Source organism: Maylandia zebra, linkage group LG3 (assembly GCF_041146795.1).
Source record: "Maylandia zebra isolate NMK-2024a linkage group LG3, Mzebra_GT3a, whole genome shotgun sequence".
Taxonomy (NCBI): Eukaryota; Metazoa; Chordata; class Actinopteri; order Cichliformes; family Cichlidae; genus Maylandia; species Maylandia zebra.
Genome location: NC_135169.1, coordinates 5,218,561 through 5,237,425, shown reverse-complemented (window position 1 = coordinate 5,237,425; position 18,865 = coordinate 5,218,561). Strand labels below are relative to the sequence as shown.

The 18,865-nt window shown below is 43.0% G+C and overlaps 2 protein-coding genes across 5 annotated transcripts in view; both read left to right on the top strand.

The window, feature by feature from the left end:
* The window catches only part of LOC143414471 (uncharacterized), a 51,774-nt gene extending 42,691 nt beyond the window's left edge, over positions 1–9,083 (top strand). For both annotated transcript variants that reach the window (XM_076878898.1, XM_076878892.1), the window contains exons 5-9: positions 202–528; positions 3,449–3,778; positions 6,134–6,463; positions 7,552–7,869; positions 8,621–9,083. In XM_076878898.1, the coding sequence (XP_076735013.1) occupies positions 202–528; positions 3,449–3,778; positions 6,134–6,463; positions 7,552–7,869; positions 8,621–8,712 (1,397 nt within the window). In that variant the 3' untranslated portion in view covers positions 8,713–9,083. The remainder of the gene's footprint in view (positions 1–201; positions 529–3,448; positions 3,779–6,133; positions 6,464–7,551; positions 7,870–8,620) is intronic.
* A 1,957-nt stretch (positions 9,084–11,040) lies between these two features.
* Positions 11,041–18,077, top strand: LOC143412389 (uncharacterized). Of its 3 annotated transcripts, XM_076879001.1 has the most exons (5): positions 11,044–11,443; positions 12,538–12,888; positions 13,254–13,586; positions 13,669–13,777; positions 15,417–15,617. In XM_076879001.1, the coding sequence occupies exons 1-5, from the start codon at positions 11,413–11,415 to the stop codon at positions 15,481–15,483; spliced, it is 891 nt and encodes a 296-aa protein (XP_076735116.1). In that variant the 5' UTR covers positions 11,044–11,412; the 3' UTR covers positions 15,484–15,617. The 3 variants fall into 3 exon arrangements, with proteins under 3 accessions (XP_076735115.1, XP_076735116.1, XP_076735120.1); XM_076879005.1 differs by lacking the exons at positions 11,044–11,443; positions 12,538–12,888 and adding exons at positions 16,616–16,924; positions 17,083–18,077 and having other exon boundaries at positions 13,557–13,777; positions 15,417–15,746; XM_076879000.1 differs by lacking the exon at positions 15,417–15,617 and having other exon boundaries at positions 11,041–11,443; positions 13,254–14,475.
* The last annotated feature ends 788 nt before the right edge of the window (positions 18,078–18,865 follow it).

The following is an 18,865-nucleotide window of genomic DNA, read 5'->3' as shown; positions in this document are numbered from 1 at the left end:
GTTCTTCTTCATCCAACATGTCTGCAGCACTTTACAGGACGCTGCAGACGAGTTACCAAAGAACGAGTCAGGAACACATCAGGAACAAATTGAGACACAATCTGACTGAGACTAGAAGACAAGGAGGGACAGGGAGGTCATGTGACCGTCAGTAGCGCTTCTACTAATGTGTTATATTCTTTTATGATTTGTTGTCCTCAGATTACCAAAAGGTGGAGGTGGATTCAGGGGTGGAGTCTGTCCAGCTGCCCTGCAAAAATATAGTTAACTTTCTTAAAGACACTAATGTGGAGTGGAAAGACAGAGACAACAGGATGGTCCATGTGTATGAGAACGGCTCTGACCAGCCTGGAGAACAGCACCAGGATTACAAAGACCGAACAAAGATAAAGAGAAACCTTCTGAAACCTGCAGACTTCAGTCTGACCCTGAAATTTCCCACATACAGAGATACAAACACCTACACCTGCACCATCAGCAGGGGGGGAAACATCCAGATAAAGAAACGAGTGGAGCTGAAAGTCAGAGGTCAGTGATGTAGATACAGTTTAGAGCTAAAATAGTATTTCTCTTTGTTTTTCATATGACACCCAGTTGTGACCTTTTCTTTAGTCTGATTTCTTTATTTTTGCATTCACAACTCAACAATGAAACCTCAAAGCCAAGGCCTGTAAAACGCTGTTACTGAATGTATACTAAGTGGCCTGGCTTCAGCTGGTTATGGCAGATGGTATGAGTTAGAATAATGATAGGTTGTTGAGTGTGTTTTTCTTCTAACCCTGCCACTTTGAGTTAGGGGAATGGAGACATTAAAGTGTTCTCTCAGGTTAGTCACATCTGAATTTATTCAGAAGGAAGTACAGGAGAAATCTCTGTCTTTTAAAAAGATTTAATTTGCTTCGGCAATTGGAATTAAAACTTACAGCGCTGGACCTCGATGTGAACACAGTTGTCTGCCTCACACTAGACTAGGGCTGCTCAATTAATCGAATTTTAATCACGATTACGATCTGGGCTTTCAACAATCATTAAAAATGACTGAGCCGATTATTAGCACCTCCCTCATGCTTTACTCTCGCGCTGCTCCGTGTGGCAAATCGAACGCACCTCTCTGCATTTCGAACACGTGTCACAACAATTAAGAGGACCCGAGGGAAGCTCGGAAAGCTAAGCAGAAGTTATTTGGAGAGGAGAGTGACTGCCGTTGGTTGAAAAGAGATGAAAAAAAACCTTCAGTGGTGTGGAAACATTATGGGTTGGCGGAGTCAGACGTGGATCAAGTAGACATAGTGTGTAAACTTTGCTACAGTGTCGTAGCTGCACCACAGAGCAACACTGCAAAGTTCACTAAACATAGATGTTTACATTTTTCATTTATTTCTTATATTGCAAGCATTTGCACTGTTATCAGTATTTGCACACTATTTTATATTATTTTTTGACAATCTTTAAATACATTGTTATTGTTAAATAAATATCGTCAAATAATCGAGATCTCAATTTCAGTGAAAGTAATCGTGATTATCATTTTTGCCATAATCGAGCAGCCCTACACTAGACATCCACCCTGGCAAAGCAGCATCTTGCCAATCTGTAAATTTGAACAGGGCATCTGTTTTTGATGCTGAGCAGGTTACCACAGAAGAAATATCCCTCCTACTTTATTTCGTGTCTGTCTTTTAATTACAGACTAGAAGTTTCACCACAAGCATGAAACAATACTTTCTCCTAAAGGGAAACAGTTTTAAACATCATATTCTACTGAAACTACAGGACAATGTTTTCTGTGACCTACCTCTGCAACAGAAGGCTATGTAACCCACATAAAGCTGCTGGAATATTAAAATCATTGTTCAGTGGTGATTTTGACATGAAACAATATTTCTGAGGAAATTTGATTTATAAGTAGCGACATCAACAATTTGCTACTTCATTCCTGAAGTTTTGACGTGGAAGAAAAATTATTTATTAATGTTTTAATTCAGGTTAGTACAGCCTCTAAAGGACTAAAACACTTTGAGGTTCATTCAAATTAATGTTTTTATTGAGGTCTGTTCAGTCTAAAGCCAGAGTTTTTACCATTTCTAATCTGATAGATCACCATGGTAACTGATGCTGAACACATCAGCTGGTCTGCAGCAGGTCATGTTCAGAGTTTGAGGCTCAAAGTGTCCCATTTTCACTGATTGTTTCCCGACGACATGCTTCACGTGTGATATGGATCCTCTGCTGAAGGAATCTGCTTTCTATCCACAACCTGTTGATCCGTGTCTGACTAACAGCAGCGCAGGAAGCCCTGCAGTTACAGAGAAACTGTCTGAGTCGCATTGTTGCTGCAGTTTACCTGCAACTGCTGTGAAGAAAAAGTCTCCATGTGTTTGTGTTTGGTCCTAATCTGCTGCCTGTCTGTTTGACATGCTGGATTTCCAGCTGATAGATGACAGATTAGAAACTGATCAGTCTATTGATCACACAATATTCCATCAATAGAACTGATTTGACTTTGATTTGTGTAACAAAGTGATTTCCACGTCTCCTTCATGATGTGACAGTGTCAGAGCTGAATGCACTGGTAGAGTCCATTACTGCGTTCCTCTCACGCTTACTTGCAGCTCCACTCTTGTTTTTGTATTTTTTGCTGTGATAATTGTCTTCATGAGGGCTTCTAAGCAAAGAAGGTGCCACTCAGTCAGTTCTCTTTGTGCAGAAGAGTCACGTGATGCATCAAATGCCCCTTTTAATGTAAATGAGCTCAGAGCCTGAAGCAGAAAATCTTGTTAACAGAGAAGGAGGATCTGTCATTGGAGTTTAGAATTTGTTTAATTCAATTAAATTTCATTTATATAATGGTAAAAGTCATCAGTCAACTCAAGGTGCTAACGCCAGTTTGTTTGTGTTGGCTGTTGCCTGGATATGTTGAACTTGTGTCATAGAAGTTTTAAATAAACTGCAAACACCTGGTGAGCATTATTTGAAGTTGGTGACGTGCTGCAGCACAGAGAAACGCTCTGGTCAAACACCTAAGCAGTCTCTGAAGATGGGTGTGGTTGCTCATGTCTTATATGCCTCACAGACAAGGAAAATTTCTCAACACACCACGTGAGTCTATACCTTTAGTTCAGCTTATCCTTGAAAACATTCCCTTCAGAGAGAAAGAGAGAGAGGATTACAACCGTGTTTTCTACTTAGCCATTGCCTAACGATTTATATCCCAAGTCCTCCCTCCTTCTTCCCTGAGATAAGGATAAGATAAGGAGATAAGGAGTCTCGCTGTCTGTTTTACGTCTCACATGAACTTATAATGGCCCCGCTGTGAGAGTGTGTATGTGTGGTAGCGCAGCCAGCCCAACATGTTTTCAGAGTAAATATTTAACTTCATCAAGTCAAAGAATGGTCTCAGTGCTGTTGTTGTCTGTACAGCTCATGTTTTGCTTTTTTGTCCCCTCAGTCCCTCAGGTGGAGGTGGATTCAGGGGTGGAGTCTGTCCAGTTGCCCCTCAAAACCATAATTCACTTGCCTGAAAAAGCTAAAGTGGAGTGGAAGAACAGTTCAGGCAGGATAGTCCACGTGTATGAGAACGGCTCTGACCAACCTGAAGAACAGAACCACTGTTACAAAGACCGAACAGAAATTAATATAGACCCACTGAAACCTGGAGACCTCAGCCTGACCCTCAAACACCCCACAGACAGAGATAACTCCACCTACACCTGCACCGTCTACAGCACAGATAAAAAAACAATCCTAATGAAGAAACAAGTAGAGCTGAAAGTCAAAGGTAAGAGCATACTTGGTTTTCACAAGTATTTAATATAATGACCAGCTGTGACCTGCACTCTTGGTTTCTGCTTAGAAAAGAATAGAATTCCATTTATTGTCACTTTACACATGTACAATGAGATACAGAGCATCTCCTACTCAGTGCAGAAATGTGAGAAAAGAAAGGGGGTGAGGTGCACAGTCCTGCAGCACTAGATACATATGAAGTGTATTAAAAAAATAAATACCTAATGTACAATTATACAAATCTGGGATTTTTGTTGTGGGTCAAACTGCAGTCGTGGGTGTAGAGAGAATACAGGAGGGGGCTCAGCACACAGCCCTGTGTGGAGCCGGTGCTCAGTGTGCGAGTGGAGGAGAGATGAGGGCTGAGTCTTACAGTCTGGGGCCAGTTTGTGAGAAAGTCTTTTATCCAGGCACATGTGAGAGGAGGGAGGCCAAGAGTGACCAGTTTGGTGATGAGGATGTCCGGGATGATTGTGTTGAAAGCTGAGCTGTAGTCCACAAAGAGCATTCGGACGTAGCTTTGCCGCTGTTCTAGGTGACTTCTGTGGATCTGTTCGTGCGATATACAAACTGGTAGGGGTCGATGTGCTGAAGGGTTAGTCTCCCGAAGCATTTCATGATTACCGGTGTGAGGGCCAGAGGGCGGTAATCATTCAGGCTGGAGATGGGAGACTTCTTCGGCACTGGGATGATTGTGGCTGATTTTAGACAGGATGGGATGGCTGCCTGATCCAGTGAAAGGCTGAAGATTCTGTTGAAGATGAGGGTGAACTGGTGGGCACATGCTCTTAGTACCTTGCCAGGTACTTCGTAGTGGACCGGCAGCTTTCCTGCCGGTCCACTACTAGGAACACATCTGAACGATGTGGGAACCAGGTGAGGATGAGGATGGGAGCAGGGCTGAAGCAGATGTTGTAGTCTTTCAGAGTGGGCAAAGAAGCTGTTTATTTCCTCTGCCAGCTGCACACTCAGGTTTTCTGTTTTCACAGTGCAGCCTCTGTGGTTTGTGACGTCTTGTATGCCCTGCCACACACCCTGTGTGTTGTTGCTGGACAGGTGGGACTCTATGCTTCCTTTATGGTCTGTCTTGGCTTTTTTAATTCCCCTTTTCAGATCAGCGGAGCAGCCCTGTACAGAGCTCTGTCACCTGACCTGAAGGCAGCATCGCGGGCTTTGAGGAGTGTGCGGATCTTGCTGGTCATCCAGGGTTTTTGGTTTGGGAAAAGCCAAATGCTTTTGTCCACAGTCACATTCCCAATACAGAACTTGATCCAGTACTGATCCTGTGAAATCTTCTAGGTCCTGGTGTTCAAATATGTCTGTGTGAAGCAGTCCTGCAGTTTGGAGAGTGCATTTTCAGGCCAGGCTGTCTTTGTGGTGGGCCTGGCTGTGCGTCTGAGGGGGGTGTAGGTTGGGGAGAGCAGGAGGGAGAGGTGGTCGGACTGACCGAGGTGGGGGAGGGGTATGGCTCTATATGCATGCTTGATGTTGGAGTAAACATGATCTAGAGTGTTTTCTCCTCTGGTGGCACAGTTGACATGCTGATAGAACTGTGGGAGTACAGTCTTCATGTCAGTCTTATTAAAGCCACCTACAATTATGTGAACACTGCCAGGGTGGCCCCCTGCTGTTCATAAATGGTGTTCAGCAGGATGGAGAGCGCCGTGTTTACATTGTCGCTGGGTGGAATGTACACAGCCGTGATGATCAATACTGTTAGCTCTCTTGGTAGAAAAAAAGGCCGGCATCTTACCGACATGAACTTGAGGTTCGGGGAGTATTGACTGTTTATTATTGTCCCGTTGTTGCACCAGCTTTCATGCACATAAATACAAGACTGGTGCTGGGTACCGATGTCTATTAGGTCCTGGCAGGTGTAGCGAATGTTACACTCGCTTGAGTGTTACACTGGGAAGTAGCCAGATATTAAGTATTCATAGGTCAAATGGAGAAATGTGCCTTTTTATTACTGCATTTGATCAGATTGAGTGAGATTAATAGCTCTGTTCTAAACATCTGAGGTGAGGACTTGAGGACTGAGTGAATTCTTACTGGATGAAGCCAAACGATTATTCTCCCCATTGATGCACACACTCAGATCCTGGATAATGGAGAAAGTTGATTATCTCAGTCCTGGTATTACTGATAATGACTGATGATTACTGACATATCTACCCTATAATATAAAGCGCTTTGATGCGACTGATGTTATGTTAAGCCAGCTAACGCAAAGAAAGTGGAGCATGTCAGAGCGGAGCCAGTCAAAGATAATTCATTCAAAGAAAACCAAAGAAAATGTGCTCAGTGCTGGTGCTGTCTGTCACATTATGCTTTGTTGTCCTCTTAGTCCCCCTTGTCGAGGTGGAGGATTCAGGGCTGGAGTCTGTCCAGCTGGCACACAAAGCTACACTTAACCTGCCTAAAGACGCTAAAGTTGAGTGGACGGACAGTTCATACAGGATGCTTCACGTGTATCCAAGCAGCTCTGACCAGCCTGAAGAACAGGACCGCCGTTACAGAGGACGAACAGAGATGAATGAAGACCTGCTGAAAAATGGAGACCTCACCCTGACCCTGAAACACCCCACAGACTGGGACAGAGGCCCCTACACCTGCACCGTCTACAGCACGGAGGGAAACATCCTGATGAGGAAGCAAGTGGATCTGAAAGTCGGAGGTCAGTGCTGCTCCTCTGTGTGTGTGTGTGTGTGTGTGTGTGTGTGTGTGTGTGTGTGTGTGTGTCTTAATCTGTTATATTATTTAAAGCATTAGTACTTCTGTTGGTAGTGTGAATCCAAATAGAAAAAAGCCATTGGTAGGCTGTAGTTGTGGTAGTTACTCCTCAGTGGGCAACATGAAGGAACCTTTAAGGAACAATGTAGAAGAACAAGGTAGAAGAACTTGACACGAGACAAACTGAGCTTCAGATTCAGAGCAAGCAACAAAACACTACCAGTAAACACAATCTGACCAACCAGTTAGTGTCACACAGCTCAGTTGGAGCAGACAGTCTTGTGTTTTTCGCGCTCGATGTGTGTAAGAGTCCAGCAGACAGTCTGATCCAGTCTGGATTTCTCATGGAGAGATTTCTCACTTCAGGCTCTGATTCTGTTCTCAGACACTGAATTTTTGTGCCGTTTTCTTCATCCTGCAAAGCTGTTCGTGTTCAAAATGACTGATGGAACAGATCCACACAGTCATTCAGTCAGTTTGTTTGGAGGAAGCAGCTCATCTGAGGTCATGTGATTATCAGCAGGTTTCAGTGGAGCTGATTTAACTCTTTGGTCCAATAGAGCAGCTCAGACTGAACTGTAGAGATGAGTTGTGTTGATCCTGAGGACTTAGTGATGTGTAGAAATAATGAAACCTTGATATATGACAGGTTCTGTGGCTCCAGGTTGAAGATGTGTTTTAAATCTGGTGCTTTCTTGAGAGTCATATTGTCCTACAAAGAAACCGATCTTGACAGAAGACAGGATCTGTAATTAGAACTCTTTGAACTCTTCTCTCTAATGTTTCATTTTAGGTCCACAAACACTTTCAGCAGTAAGTAGATCCACACTGACAGGAGACATGACTGTGAAGCAGCACCATCAGACTCTGGTCGTCTCCAACATCTTTAAAAACTGCTTTGACTTTTTAGATCTCTGTCGTGTTACCTCCTGCTGTTGTCTCCTTCTCTCCTTCAGCTTTCTCTATAACTCAAACTGCTGCAAACTGCTGCTGCCATCTGTTTAGCTCACGGTGTGTTTGTTGTCCTCTCAGTCTGTCAGGTGGAGGTGGAGGAGGGGGCGGAGTCTGTCCAGCTGCCCTTCAAAACCACAGAAAACCTGCCTGAAGATGTTAGAGTGAAGTGGAGGGACAGATGCAACAGGAAGCTTCACGTGTATCAGAACGGCTGGAGGGCTGAAGAACAGCACCAGGTTTACAGAGACCGAACGAAGATGAATGAAGACCTGCTGAAAACTGGAGACCTCAGTCTGACCCTGAAACAGCCCACAGAGAGAGACAGTGGGAGATACAACTGTGTAGTCGACAGCAGGAATCTCTACAGATACAAAACGGTGCTGCTTAAAGTCAAAGGTTTGTTTATTTGTTTGTTTCTGACTGTCTTGTGATTTGAGTTTGACTTGTTAGATATGTTGGATTATGTTTCAACAGCAAAAACAAGTAAAATAGATCTAGTTTCAACCACTCTGGGCATCAACAAGTGGGAAAATTAGATTTATGAAACTGACTTAGTAGCCTTGATACTGTTTTATTGGTGATACTTTAACGCAATGTTTCCATAAATTAAATTTCTCTCACTTCTAAACTCATCATCATACACAGACACTAATAAGAGAGCTCCAGGCACCACAATTTACATTAGCAACAGCTTAATCTTTAAGTACCTTCTATCCATTTCTTCCTCTTAACCGGGGCAGCAGCCTAAGCAAAGAAGCCCAGTCCTCCCTCTCCCTCCCCAGCCACCTCTTCCAACTTGACTGGGGAGCACCAAGACGTTCCCCGGGGCCTCCTCCCGGTGGGACATGCCCAAAACACCTCACCCTCATTTCCACCACTCATATCTGCAGTCTCGTTCTTTCAGTCACTACCAAAGCTCACGACCATCGGTGAGTGTAGGGACATAAATTGTTTGAGAACTTCACTTACATTCAGCTACATTCCAGTGCGAGTCAGTGATGCTGTTGGATTCTGACAGTCTGGAAAAAGTCTTCTCACATGTAATTCTGATGTGAATAAAATACCGCTTCAGTGATTCAGTTTTTAGAGGTGCTTTGACTTGAAATGATCGACTTCATTGTCTGACTGTCTTGTGTCTCCTCTGCAGGGAGAGTTCAGGTCCAGGATCAAACAGGGGACATCAGGAACAGAAGCAGCTCCATTGATCCGACTCCTCTGATGGCTGATCAATCAGTTTGATCTGTGTGTTCTTTGATTATTGATCAGTGATGTCAGAGTGGAGTCAGTGTGATGTTGTTGTTGTGTGTTTGAGACTTTTAGTGTCCATGAAGGTCTCTGCTGCCGTAGATCCTCTGAACTGTGACAGAGGTCTCACTCTGGAGGAAACTCTCAGCACTTTCCAGCAGCTCCTCCATCATGGAGGACGTTCCCTCACTGTAACAGGTGGAGGAGAGAGGAGAGGAAGCACAGGTGGATCCTCTGAGGAAGAGGAGCGTCCTACAACCACATGATCACATCAACACAGTCGTTATCTATAAAGTCAAATTGTTGGGTTTTCAGAATCAGAAAGTTGCCTTTTACCTCTTATGTCACCATAGTAACTGACTGAAAACATCAATTTCTGTTGCTTATTATTATTTATATTTTTCGTTATTTTCAAACATGTGTTCCCATGTCTCTCCCACAGGAGAGAGGAGAGGAAGCACAGGTGGATCCTCTGAGGAAGAGGAGCGTTCCTACAACCACATGATCACATGACCAGAGTTGTTTATGATAAAGTCACATTGATGGGTTTTCAGAATTGTCTTTTACCTGTTATGTCACCATAGTAACTGACTGAAAACATCCATTTCTGTTGCTTATTATTATTTCTGTTTTTCTTTATTTCCAGCATGTAAATAATCAGTAAGCCACCATGACGGTATCACAGGAACATGTTCCAGTTTGAAGGTCGCTCTCTACCAAAGCAGACCTGTGATCACTTTTTCGTTTGTATTTTATTGATTTATTTGTAATTAAATTATAAGTTATTCAAATTTGACAGCCAAGTTTAACCGATTCATAATTTTCTTCCGTGTTTGTTCATGTTCATGTTTTCGGAAAGCACTTGGTAACAATGGCTTTGAAAATGTTTTCTGAATAAACTTTTTTATTATTATTTACTTTTTATAGTGTTTTTTGTTTAACCGTTAGATTTGTTTTCCCAGTCGATGTTTTCCTGGATGTTCCCGTCTCACCTTGTTGTGTTCATCTCTTTGTCCTCGTCTCTGTTATTATCTTCTTGTCTCTGAATTCATTTTGTTTTGATTTTACTTTTGTTTCCTGTCACTATTCATTAAAATCATAAAGAATGAAATCTACAATAAACTGTTCACTGTGTGATAAAAACAACATGATTTTTAAAAAGGCTTTGAATTTAAAATCTTACAAGTTTACAGTAGATGATTAAGAACTTCAATCTCTGTACGTGCTTTTAATGCTCGCTGCCATCTGCTGCCATCAGTGAGCTAAAGACAAACAAGTGTTGCTGCAGAAAAACTATTGTTATTACTTATTTTGGCCAAACAGCCACTTTTTCTCTCTTGTAGTGGCTTTTGTGGTGGCGCAGTGTTTATTTCATGCAGTGGGGTAAACCCAAATCATGAGATGGTAGCTAAGTAAAATGGTTATGAGTAAAAGAACGCATGTATTGCTAATTAATATCAAACGTAATATAATGAGTTACAGATTTCATTATTTTGTGTGAATTTCAGCGCCCCCTGCAGCCCAGGTAAAGCACTGGTAAGCCTTAAAAGTTTGTACCCGGGTTAGAGAGATCCCACACAGTTCTTTTTCCTGAACAACCAGGACAAAGTGACAGCCAAGCTTTAAATAAGTGACAAAACACTTCAGTTAAACGCACAGGAGCTTAAAGTGACTTCATTAGATAAAAAAGTGGAATGAATGAATCAGATTCAGATTAAAAACGAATATGATGCGTTTCAGAGTTACTGTTTAAGTTCATGTAAATGTGTATGGGTGCAATAAGCAAAACAAACTCATTACAGCAAGTGACAAAAGTGTCTGGAGAAGCCTCCATCACAGCCAGTGTTACTGTGTCATACAGTAACAAACGGCGCCTTAAACCATCTACAACTGAACAGCTGTACCTAATAAAGTGGCTTCTCACAAATGTAGTGACGAAACCCCTGTGGCTGAGACTTTGTTATCGAACTTAAACTTTATTGAACGTAGCCAGTCTGCTCTTTATTCCAACTGCTTTCTTTCCACATCTGTCTGCACAGTAACGGGACTTCCTCTGCGGTTAATTTATGCTTTCTATTTCGTGTTGCATTATTTTATTTTTAGAGCACGTTACCTGACTGGTTTTGTCCCTGCACTGTTCTGTGTAGCATCTTCAAATGTCCACTAGATGCCACAAAGACACAGTGAACGTGGAACATGCGTGAACCTGTCGTGTGGATTGTGACATGCTCTGAATCCACAGACACGCACAACAACAGGGAAATTACACAAAATACACTCAAATGATTGAAGAGTTCGTTTTAACCTATGACATAACAGGACTTAACCATCAAAGACGGCAGCAGTGATTGTAAGGAGCGGTTCTGAATCAGGCCTGCATCAGCTGCGTGAGTCGCTGTGTAAACCACACACAGCAGTGCTCAGTCTGTGACTGTGCTGCAACAAACAAAAGTAAAAGTGTTCTTATGCTGTGGCGTTTGGATGGTTGTACGTGCTGAGAAGCAAAACAAATCCTGTTTGTCGTGTTTTTCCTGGAACACACCAGCAGCTGTCAGTAGTTACAGCTGGAGGAAGGCGGGGCGTTTCCCTCACATACTAAACACAAAGTTCCAGGAACAACAGTGAGGCGTGTGTGGGAGCTCTGCTTCTTCCAGGGTTACCGGACTTTGTGGCTGCTGTGGTTTATAAAGGAGGATGAAGATGCTGCTGTTTCTCCTCCTGAGCGGTAAGAAACTCTCTGAGCTCCGTTTACCTGTTTAACCTGCACTCAGTCACAGCACAGCGCCATAAATTCACTCATTCCCGGAAAACAGCGAGTGTGTGAACGATGTCTGAGAGGCTGAGGACCAACAGACTGCAGGCTTTCAGGTGAAAGTTTCTAGCAAGAGACACTAACTAACCACAGTAGCTATGTGCTACAGTAGCTCAGTGTGCGTGGGCGACGCTGATATGAGACATGAGTGCAGATAAGCGTTAAGTCGCATGTGATTATTAATGTTTGGAGAAACCGACATGAGGTCAGTGTGTTGCTGTCGGTCATCAGAAAGCAAACACCTCTTTTCTTCCCTGCTCTGCTGTGTGGTTTTCCTGCGATCTAAAACTATTTTACAAATGCGGACAAACCTGAAAAAATACTAATTACACAATATATTAAAAACCTAAATGCATGTGAGGACGCTGTGAGGAACCGTGGAGTCATTTTTGACCAGGACATGTCCTTCAACGCACATATTAAACAAATATGTAAGACTGCTTTCTTCCATTTGCGCAACATCTCTAAAGTTAGAAATATCCTGTCTCAGAGTGACGCTGAAAAACTAGTTCATGCATTTATTACTTCCAGGCTGGACGACTGTAACTCATTATTATCAGAATGTCCAAAAAACTCACTGAAAAGCCTTCAGCTGATCCAAAATGCTGCAGCAAGAGTGCTGACAGGGACTAGAAAGAGAGAGCATATTTCTCCTGTTTTGGCTTCCCTTCATTGGCTTCCTGTTAAATCCAGAATTGAATTCAAAATCCTGCTCCTCACATACAAGGTCTTAAATAATCAGGCCCCATCTTATCTTAATGACCTTGTAGTACCATATCACCCTATGAGAGCACTTCGCTCTCGCTCTGCAGGCCTACTTGTTGTTCCTAGAGTATTTAAAAGTAGAATGGGAGGCAGAGCCTTCAGTTTTCAGGCCCCTCTTCTGTGGAACCAGCTTCCAGTTTGGAACATCTGGTTTCTGACTATAATGTCACTTTTCATTTATCTTAAACTCTGGGTCAAACCCACAACATGTATTTGACTTGAGTTTCTTTGTGTGTCCTCAGTTTCCCAGCATGCTCTGGCTGTGGTGGTGGAGGTGAATGAGGGGGAAAGGTCTGTCCTGCTGCCCTGTCTTTTCTCAGGTATTACACCTGAGGACACCACAGTGATGTGGACTTGCAGTGACCTCGATCCCAAATCTGTTCACCTACAAGGAGAAAAAGGAGGAGACGATGTTAGAGGACAAAACCAGCGTTACAGCAGACGCACATCAATGAATCGTTACGCTTTCATCATTAAAGACTTCAGCCTCACTCTGAGGAAACCCACAAAGACTGACAGCGGCAACTACACCTGCTCCATCAGTGCTGGAGGAGAAGAACGGAGACTCAGAGACATCCAGCTGCAGGTCAAAGGTCAGCAACAAGCCCAACACCTGCTGTAATTACAGGTCAATACTCAGTCAGAGGTCAGAGGTCAAACTGATGCAAATTAATTCCCAAAGTCTTGTAAAAATACAGATGAAACCCGCAGCATTATTTAGCACAGATGTAACCTCAGAGGAAACACGAACAACAAAGCAGGAGATGACTGCAGAGAACTGCTGCAGCCTCTGGAAAATGTGACAGACTCATGTCAGCTCGTGTGCAGAGGGCTGTGTTTACCACACATATTTCTGTAAATATGTAAATAAATGTCATTCTATGCATCACCCAGCACAAAACACTCAGAGGAATTTTGCTGCTTCTACGCTTTATGTTGTGGTTTCTTGTCCTCTCAGACCAGCAGGTGGAGGTGACGGTGAGGGAAGGGTCACAGTCTGTCATCCTGCCCTGCAACACAACATCTGACCTGCCTGAGGACAGCACAGTGGAGTGGACTCGCTCTGACCTCGGACTCATCACAGTCCATGAGTATTCTAACAGAAATGATGAGCTCATGACTCAGGACGAAGTTTACAGGGACCGAACGAAGATGAATGAAGACCTGCTGAGAACTGGAGACCTCAGTCTGACCCTGAAACACCCCACAGTGAAAGACACGGGACGATACATCTGCACCATCTACAGGGACAAAGACATCCTGACACAGAAAGTAGTGCTGCAGGTCAAAGGTCAGTGCTGTAAGTTGAGGTCAGAGGTCAGTTTTCTAGATACAGGTCACAGGTCAGAAATCTTTTTTATGCTTCTCCACAGAACCATTTCCATCCTGGTCCAAAGTTTTAGTGGGTCTCCTGGTTCTCCTAGTTGTTCTTGGGGTTTCTGGAGGTCTTTTTTTTTCATTTGCGGCTGTATTTCATGTCAGGTGAGTTTCTTCTACTACACTACCCATAATGCCGAGCGTTAGCAGGTGTCTGCTCATTTTTCAAACCTCTTTTCCCCACTCTGCGACACACCTGCCGGGGATCAAACACTGGTTTGTGGCTCTATAAAAAGGAACTCCGTAAATCTTTGACATCTGACAAAAAGTCAGAGCACTCTTGAGACAACCATTCATTTAGTGTTAATGGTGATAACTTCATCAATTTCTTCACAAATACAATTTTAACCATTAGAGAAAGAATTACCCACAAGATCAAGGTGGCACGGAGGGAGGTTAGCCAAGTATCGGAGCTGCAGAAAGGTGCTACAAGAAGGTGCCTAAGAAGTCCAGCAAGCTGTCGATGTCTGAGGCCTTGCAAACTGCCAACCAAATACGCACAGACTTGACCAACTGCCAAAAAATGTAGTCAGATGATAACAAATAGAGAAGGTCCTACCAGTGGCTGGACAAAGCTGGACAGAGGCACTAATCATGGCAGCACAGGAACAAGCTCTGAGCACAAGATCCATAGAGGCTGGGGTCTATCACACCAGGCAAGACCCCAGGTGCAGGCTGTGTAAAGATGCCCCAGAGACAATCCAGCACATAACAGCAGGGTGCAAGATGCTAGCAGGCAAGGCATACATGGAACGCCATAACCAAGTGGCCGGCATAGTGTACAGGAACATCTGTGCCGAGTATAACCTGGAAGTCCCGAGGTCAAAATGGGAGATGCCCCCAAGGGTGGTGGAGAATGACCGAGCTAAGATCCTGTGGGACTTCCAGATACAGACGGACAAAATGGTGGTGGCTAACCAACCGGACATAGTGGTGGTAGACAAACAGAAGAAGACGGCCGTAGTGATCGATGTAGCGGTTCCGAATGACAGCAATATCAGGAAGAAGGAACACGAGAAGCTGGAGAAATACCAAGGGCTCAGAGAAGAGCTCGAGAGGATGTGGAGGGTGAAGGTAACGGTGGTCCCCGTGGTAATCGGAGCACTAGGTGCGGTGACTCCCAAGATAGGCGAGTGGCTCCAGCAGATCCCGGGAACAACATCGGAGATCTCTGTCCAGAAGAGCGCAGTCCTGGGAACAGCTAAGATACTGCGCAGGACCCTCAAGCTCCCAGGCCTCTGGTAGAGGACCCGAGCTTGAAGGATAAACCGCCCGCAGGGGCGTGCTGGGTGTTTATATATATATATATATATATATATATATATATATATATATACACACACACACACACACACACACACACACACACACACACACACACACACACATACACAGAGCGCAGGAAGCCCTGCAGTTACAGAGAAACTGTCTGAGTCGCATTGTTGCTGCAGTTTACCTGCAACTGCTGTGAAGAAAAACAGGCTTTAGATTTTGTTGATCCAGTTAAAACAAAGAAAGTATGGATATGTCGATCTTGTTTCATAGGACACCTCTGTGATAATAAGTGCAGTATCATTGTCTTTCAATAACTGCAAATAAAGCTTTTATTCTAAAATAACCAGCTCTGCTGCTGATTGGACATCAAAGGCAACTTCAGGGGAATCAGTCAAACATGTTTTAATTGCAAATATTTAACTTATTCAGTGCAATGCTTATTGTGCTCAGTGCTCTGTTGTTGTTTCAGTCCCCCAGGTGGAGGTGGTGGATTCAGGTGTACAGTCTGTCCAGCTGCCCTGCAAAGCCACAGTTAATCTGCCTGAAGACGCTAAAGTGGAGTGGACGGACAGTTCACACAGGAAGGTTCACATATGGCAGGACAGACCTGGCAACCTTGAAGAACAGTTTGTGTTTTACAAAGATCGAACACAGATGACTAACAACCCGCTGACAACTGGAGACCTCAGTCTGACCCTGACATACCCCACTGACTGGGATGGAAAGACCTACACCTGCACCGTCTACAACGGACAGGGAAACACCCTGATGAAGAAACAGGTGGAGCTTAAAGTTAGAGGTTAGATAATACTTTGTTTTTCACATGTGATGTACATAATATGGACGTTTCACCTTTTTAACACTTAATTTATCGCCATACTTTGTCCTTCTAACTGCTAGATTTCCTCAGTGAGCTAGGAAAGGTAGAGCTTACTGATCAGCAACAGTTTGGAAATCGATCAGCATGAAGCTGAAGGAGAATCTGTCAGAGCACAATCTTAAAGTGAACTCTGAAGTTGATCTGCAGTCATCCCAGCGAGGTTGTACAACAATAATCGAGACAAGGACGCACAACACAAAGAAAGTCTACTTGGAAATCTTTCTTTAGTGAAAAAAGCAAGAGCAAACCAGATTTACACAAACTAAAAGCATCAAAAGTCAACAAAAGGTTCTTGATTGAAAAATTAGAAAATGTGGAAAAGGGACTTACAATATCATTTCCATTACCTTAGTTTCAACTCTGTTTGTGCTTTGTCTTTATTCAGTTGGAGAAGATTCTCAGCAATCCTGCTTTTAATGGTGTAAGCATCAGTTCCACATCTTTAACTTAGAAACATTTTGGGGCTTCAAAAAAAGAGATGTACAACTGATTGTCATCTGCATTGTGTAACAAATAATGTCAAAGTGCCTGAACTCTGGTGAAGAGGGAATGGATATAACAGAAATAGTAAGGGTAAACTGCTTGTCTTGCCTATGGTGTGTCACAAGGTTCAGTAGAGGACCTGTGCATCCACGTAATCATCAGCTGTGAACAACAGAACAAAAAACTGAGACATGGACAGGCAGTAAAGTCCAAGCTTTATTAATCTCATATGAGAGGGAAGAATTACAGTGTCAACTCAAATAGAAATTTTCCCTCACAGCTTATGTTGTTTGTTGTCCTCTCAGTCTGTCAGGTGGAGGTGGAGGAGGGGGCGGAGTCTGTCCAGCTGCCCTTTCAAACTACAAAAGACCTGCCTGCAGATGCTAAAGTGGTGTGGTGGGACATTCATGACAGGAAGGTCCACGTGTTATCAGACCAGGCTGGAGAACAGGACCAGGTTTACAGGGACCGAACAGAGATGAATAACAACCCGCTGAAAGCTGGAGACCTCAGTCTGACCCTGAAACAGCCCACAGAGAGAGACAGTGGGACATACAGATGTAAAGTCTACGGGAGAACCAGCAGATACAAAAAAGTGCAGCTCAGAGTCAAAGGTTTGTTTGTTTGTTTGTTTGTTTGTTTGTTTGTTTGTTTGTTTGTTTGTTTGTTTGTTTGTTTGTTTGTTTGTTTGTTTGTTTGTTAGTTAGTTAGTTAGTTAGTTAGTTAGTTAGTTAGTTAGTTCCTGTCTGACTGTCTTGTGTCTACTCTGCAGGGAGAGTTCAGGTCCAGCATCAAACAGGGGACATCAGGAACAGAAGCAGCTCCATTGATCCGACTCCTCTGATGGCTGATCAATCAGTTTGATCTGTGTGTTCTTTGATTATTGATCAGTGATGTCAGAGTGGAGTCAGTGTGATGTTGTTGTTGTGTGTTTGAGACTTTTAGTGTCCATGAAGGTCTCTGCTGCCGTAGATCCTCTGAACTGTGACAGAGGTCTCACTCTGGAGGAAACTCTCAGCACTTTCCAGCAGCTCCTCCATCATGGAGGACGTTCCCTCACTGTAACAGGTGGAGGAGAGAGGAGAGGGAGCACAGGTGGATCCTCTGAGGGAGAGGAGCGTTTTCAGGCTATGTCCACATGTGCATGGGTATTTTTTGGACTTTCATCCACATGATTAGCGATCCACATGGATCCCTGACAACCAAGGGTTTTTATTTATTTATTTTTTTTACAACTGCTAAGTGAAGATTCTCAGATTCAGAAGATTTTCTGTATTTACATGAGGACAAAGAAACAGATTTTGTCTCGCACCTTCAGAGGTGTGTGTGTCTTTATCTATTTGTTAGATGTCAGTCTGCATCCTGTTATTGTTTGTGGGCTTTTGATTGGCCAACACTTCCTCACAGTTATGGTTATGTTGCCGCCTGGTGCTTCTGCATGCTCTTGGCAGCAGTTGAGTTTATTTATTATTGAGATTTTAAAAAAATACTTTGAAAATGTGTTTGAAAAGATATCTTGTATCATGTAATATATTAATTTTACTACATGAAAGAAAAACACAAGCGTGCCTTCACTTCAGTTATAAACCCAATCATAGTGTTAAAGTATTAAAGTTGTTTGTCTCAAACTGACCTGTGACCAGCTCCACTCAGTATGAGCTGTTCACTGTTTCTCTTTGCTTATTGGTTGGATCTGCACACAGAGGTCAAGACTGATATTTTTACATTTTGTATTTTTATAATGATAAACTGTGAAATAAAAACTTTGTAAGGTTTCATTTGATCAGTGTTGTTCTTCTTCTGTGGTGTTTCTGATGCTCCTGATGTGTTTGGGGCTGAATGTGGGCTTCAGGAAAGTTCGATTTAAGACTTTTTTTAAACCTCATAACATCACAGAGAATTAAAATTTGGGCATTTTAAAAAAGTTAGATGGAAACTTTGGTATCTATGTCATTGTGTTGATTCTGTCCTGAGGGCATTAAACACCTCTTTGCCTGCAGAAACAAACTGTCTCACACATATGAAGTTGTTTGCACACAGACAAAAACATCTTCCTCCTCTACACCGATTTAACAGGAGAAATTGGATCAGATTAAAACGGTATGTGCTGCCTATAAAAATAAATAACTCTCATTATATTCAGCAGTTACTCTTTTTACTTATAATAAAGAGAAACTAACTGCTTCTGCTTAATAATCCAGAGTTATATTTGCCTTTAATCAAGGGTGAAATGTACCGTGGTACTCCTTTTCCCACTCCACAGGTTATCAGGTATGTTGGAGTTTCTCCACCTCAGTATCAGGCTCAGAGCTGCTGAATCCTGTCATAAAGGCCACCTGGTGAATAATTCCTCATATCCTGTATCTGATTGGTCTGTGGGAATGTGTCAATTTTAAAGTTTAAAGATCAGCAAATATCTGAGCTCTCAGTTTTCTCCCTCTCTTTTCACACACGCAGTGTTTCAGATATTTATAAATACAGTCTTCTGAATATTAACTTCTGCTAATTAGGCTAAAAGTAAAGTGTGATGAAACTAAGTCTCTTTCATTTTAGTA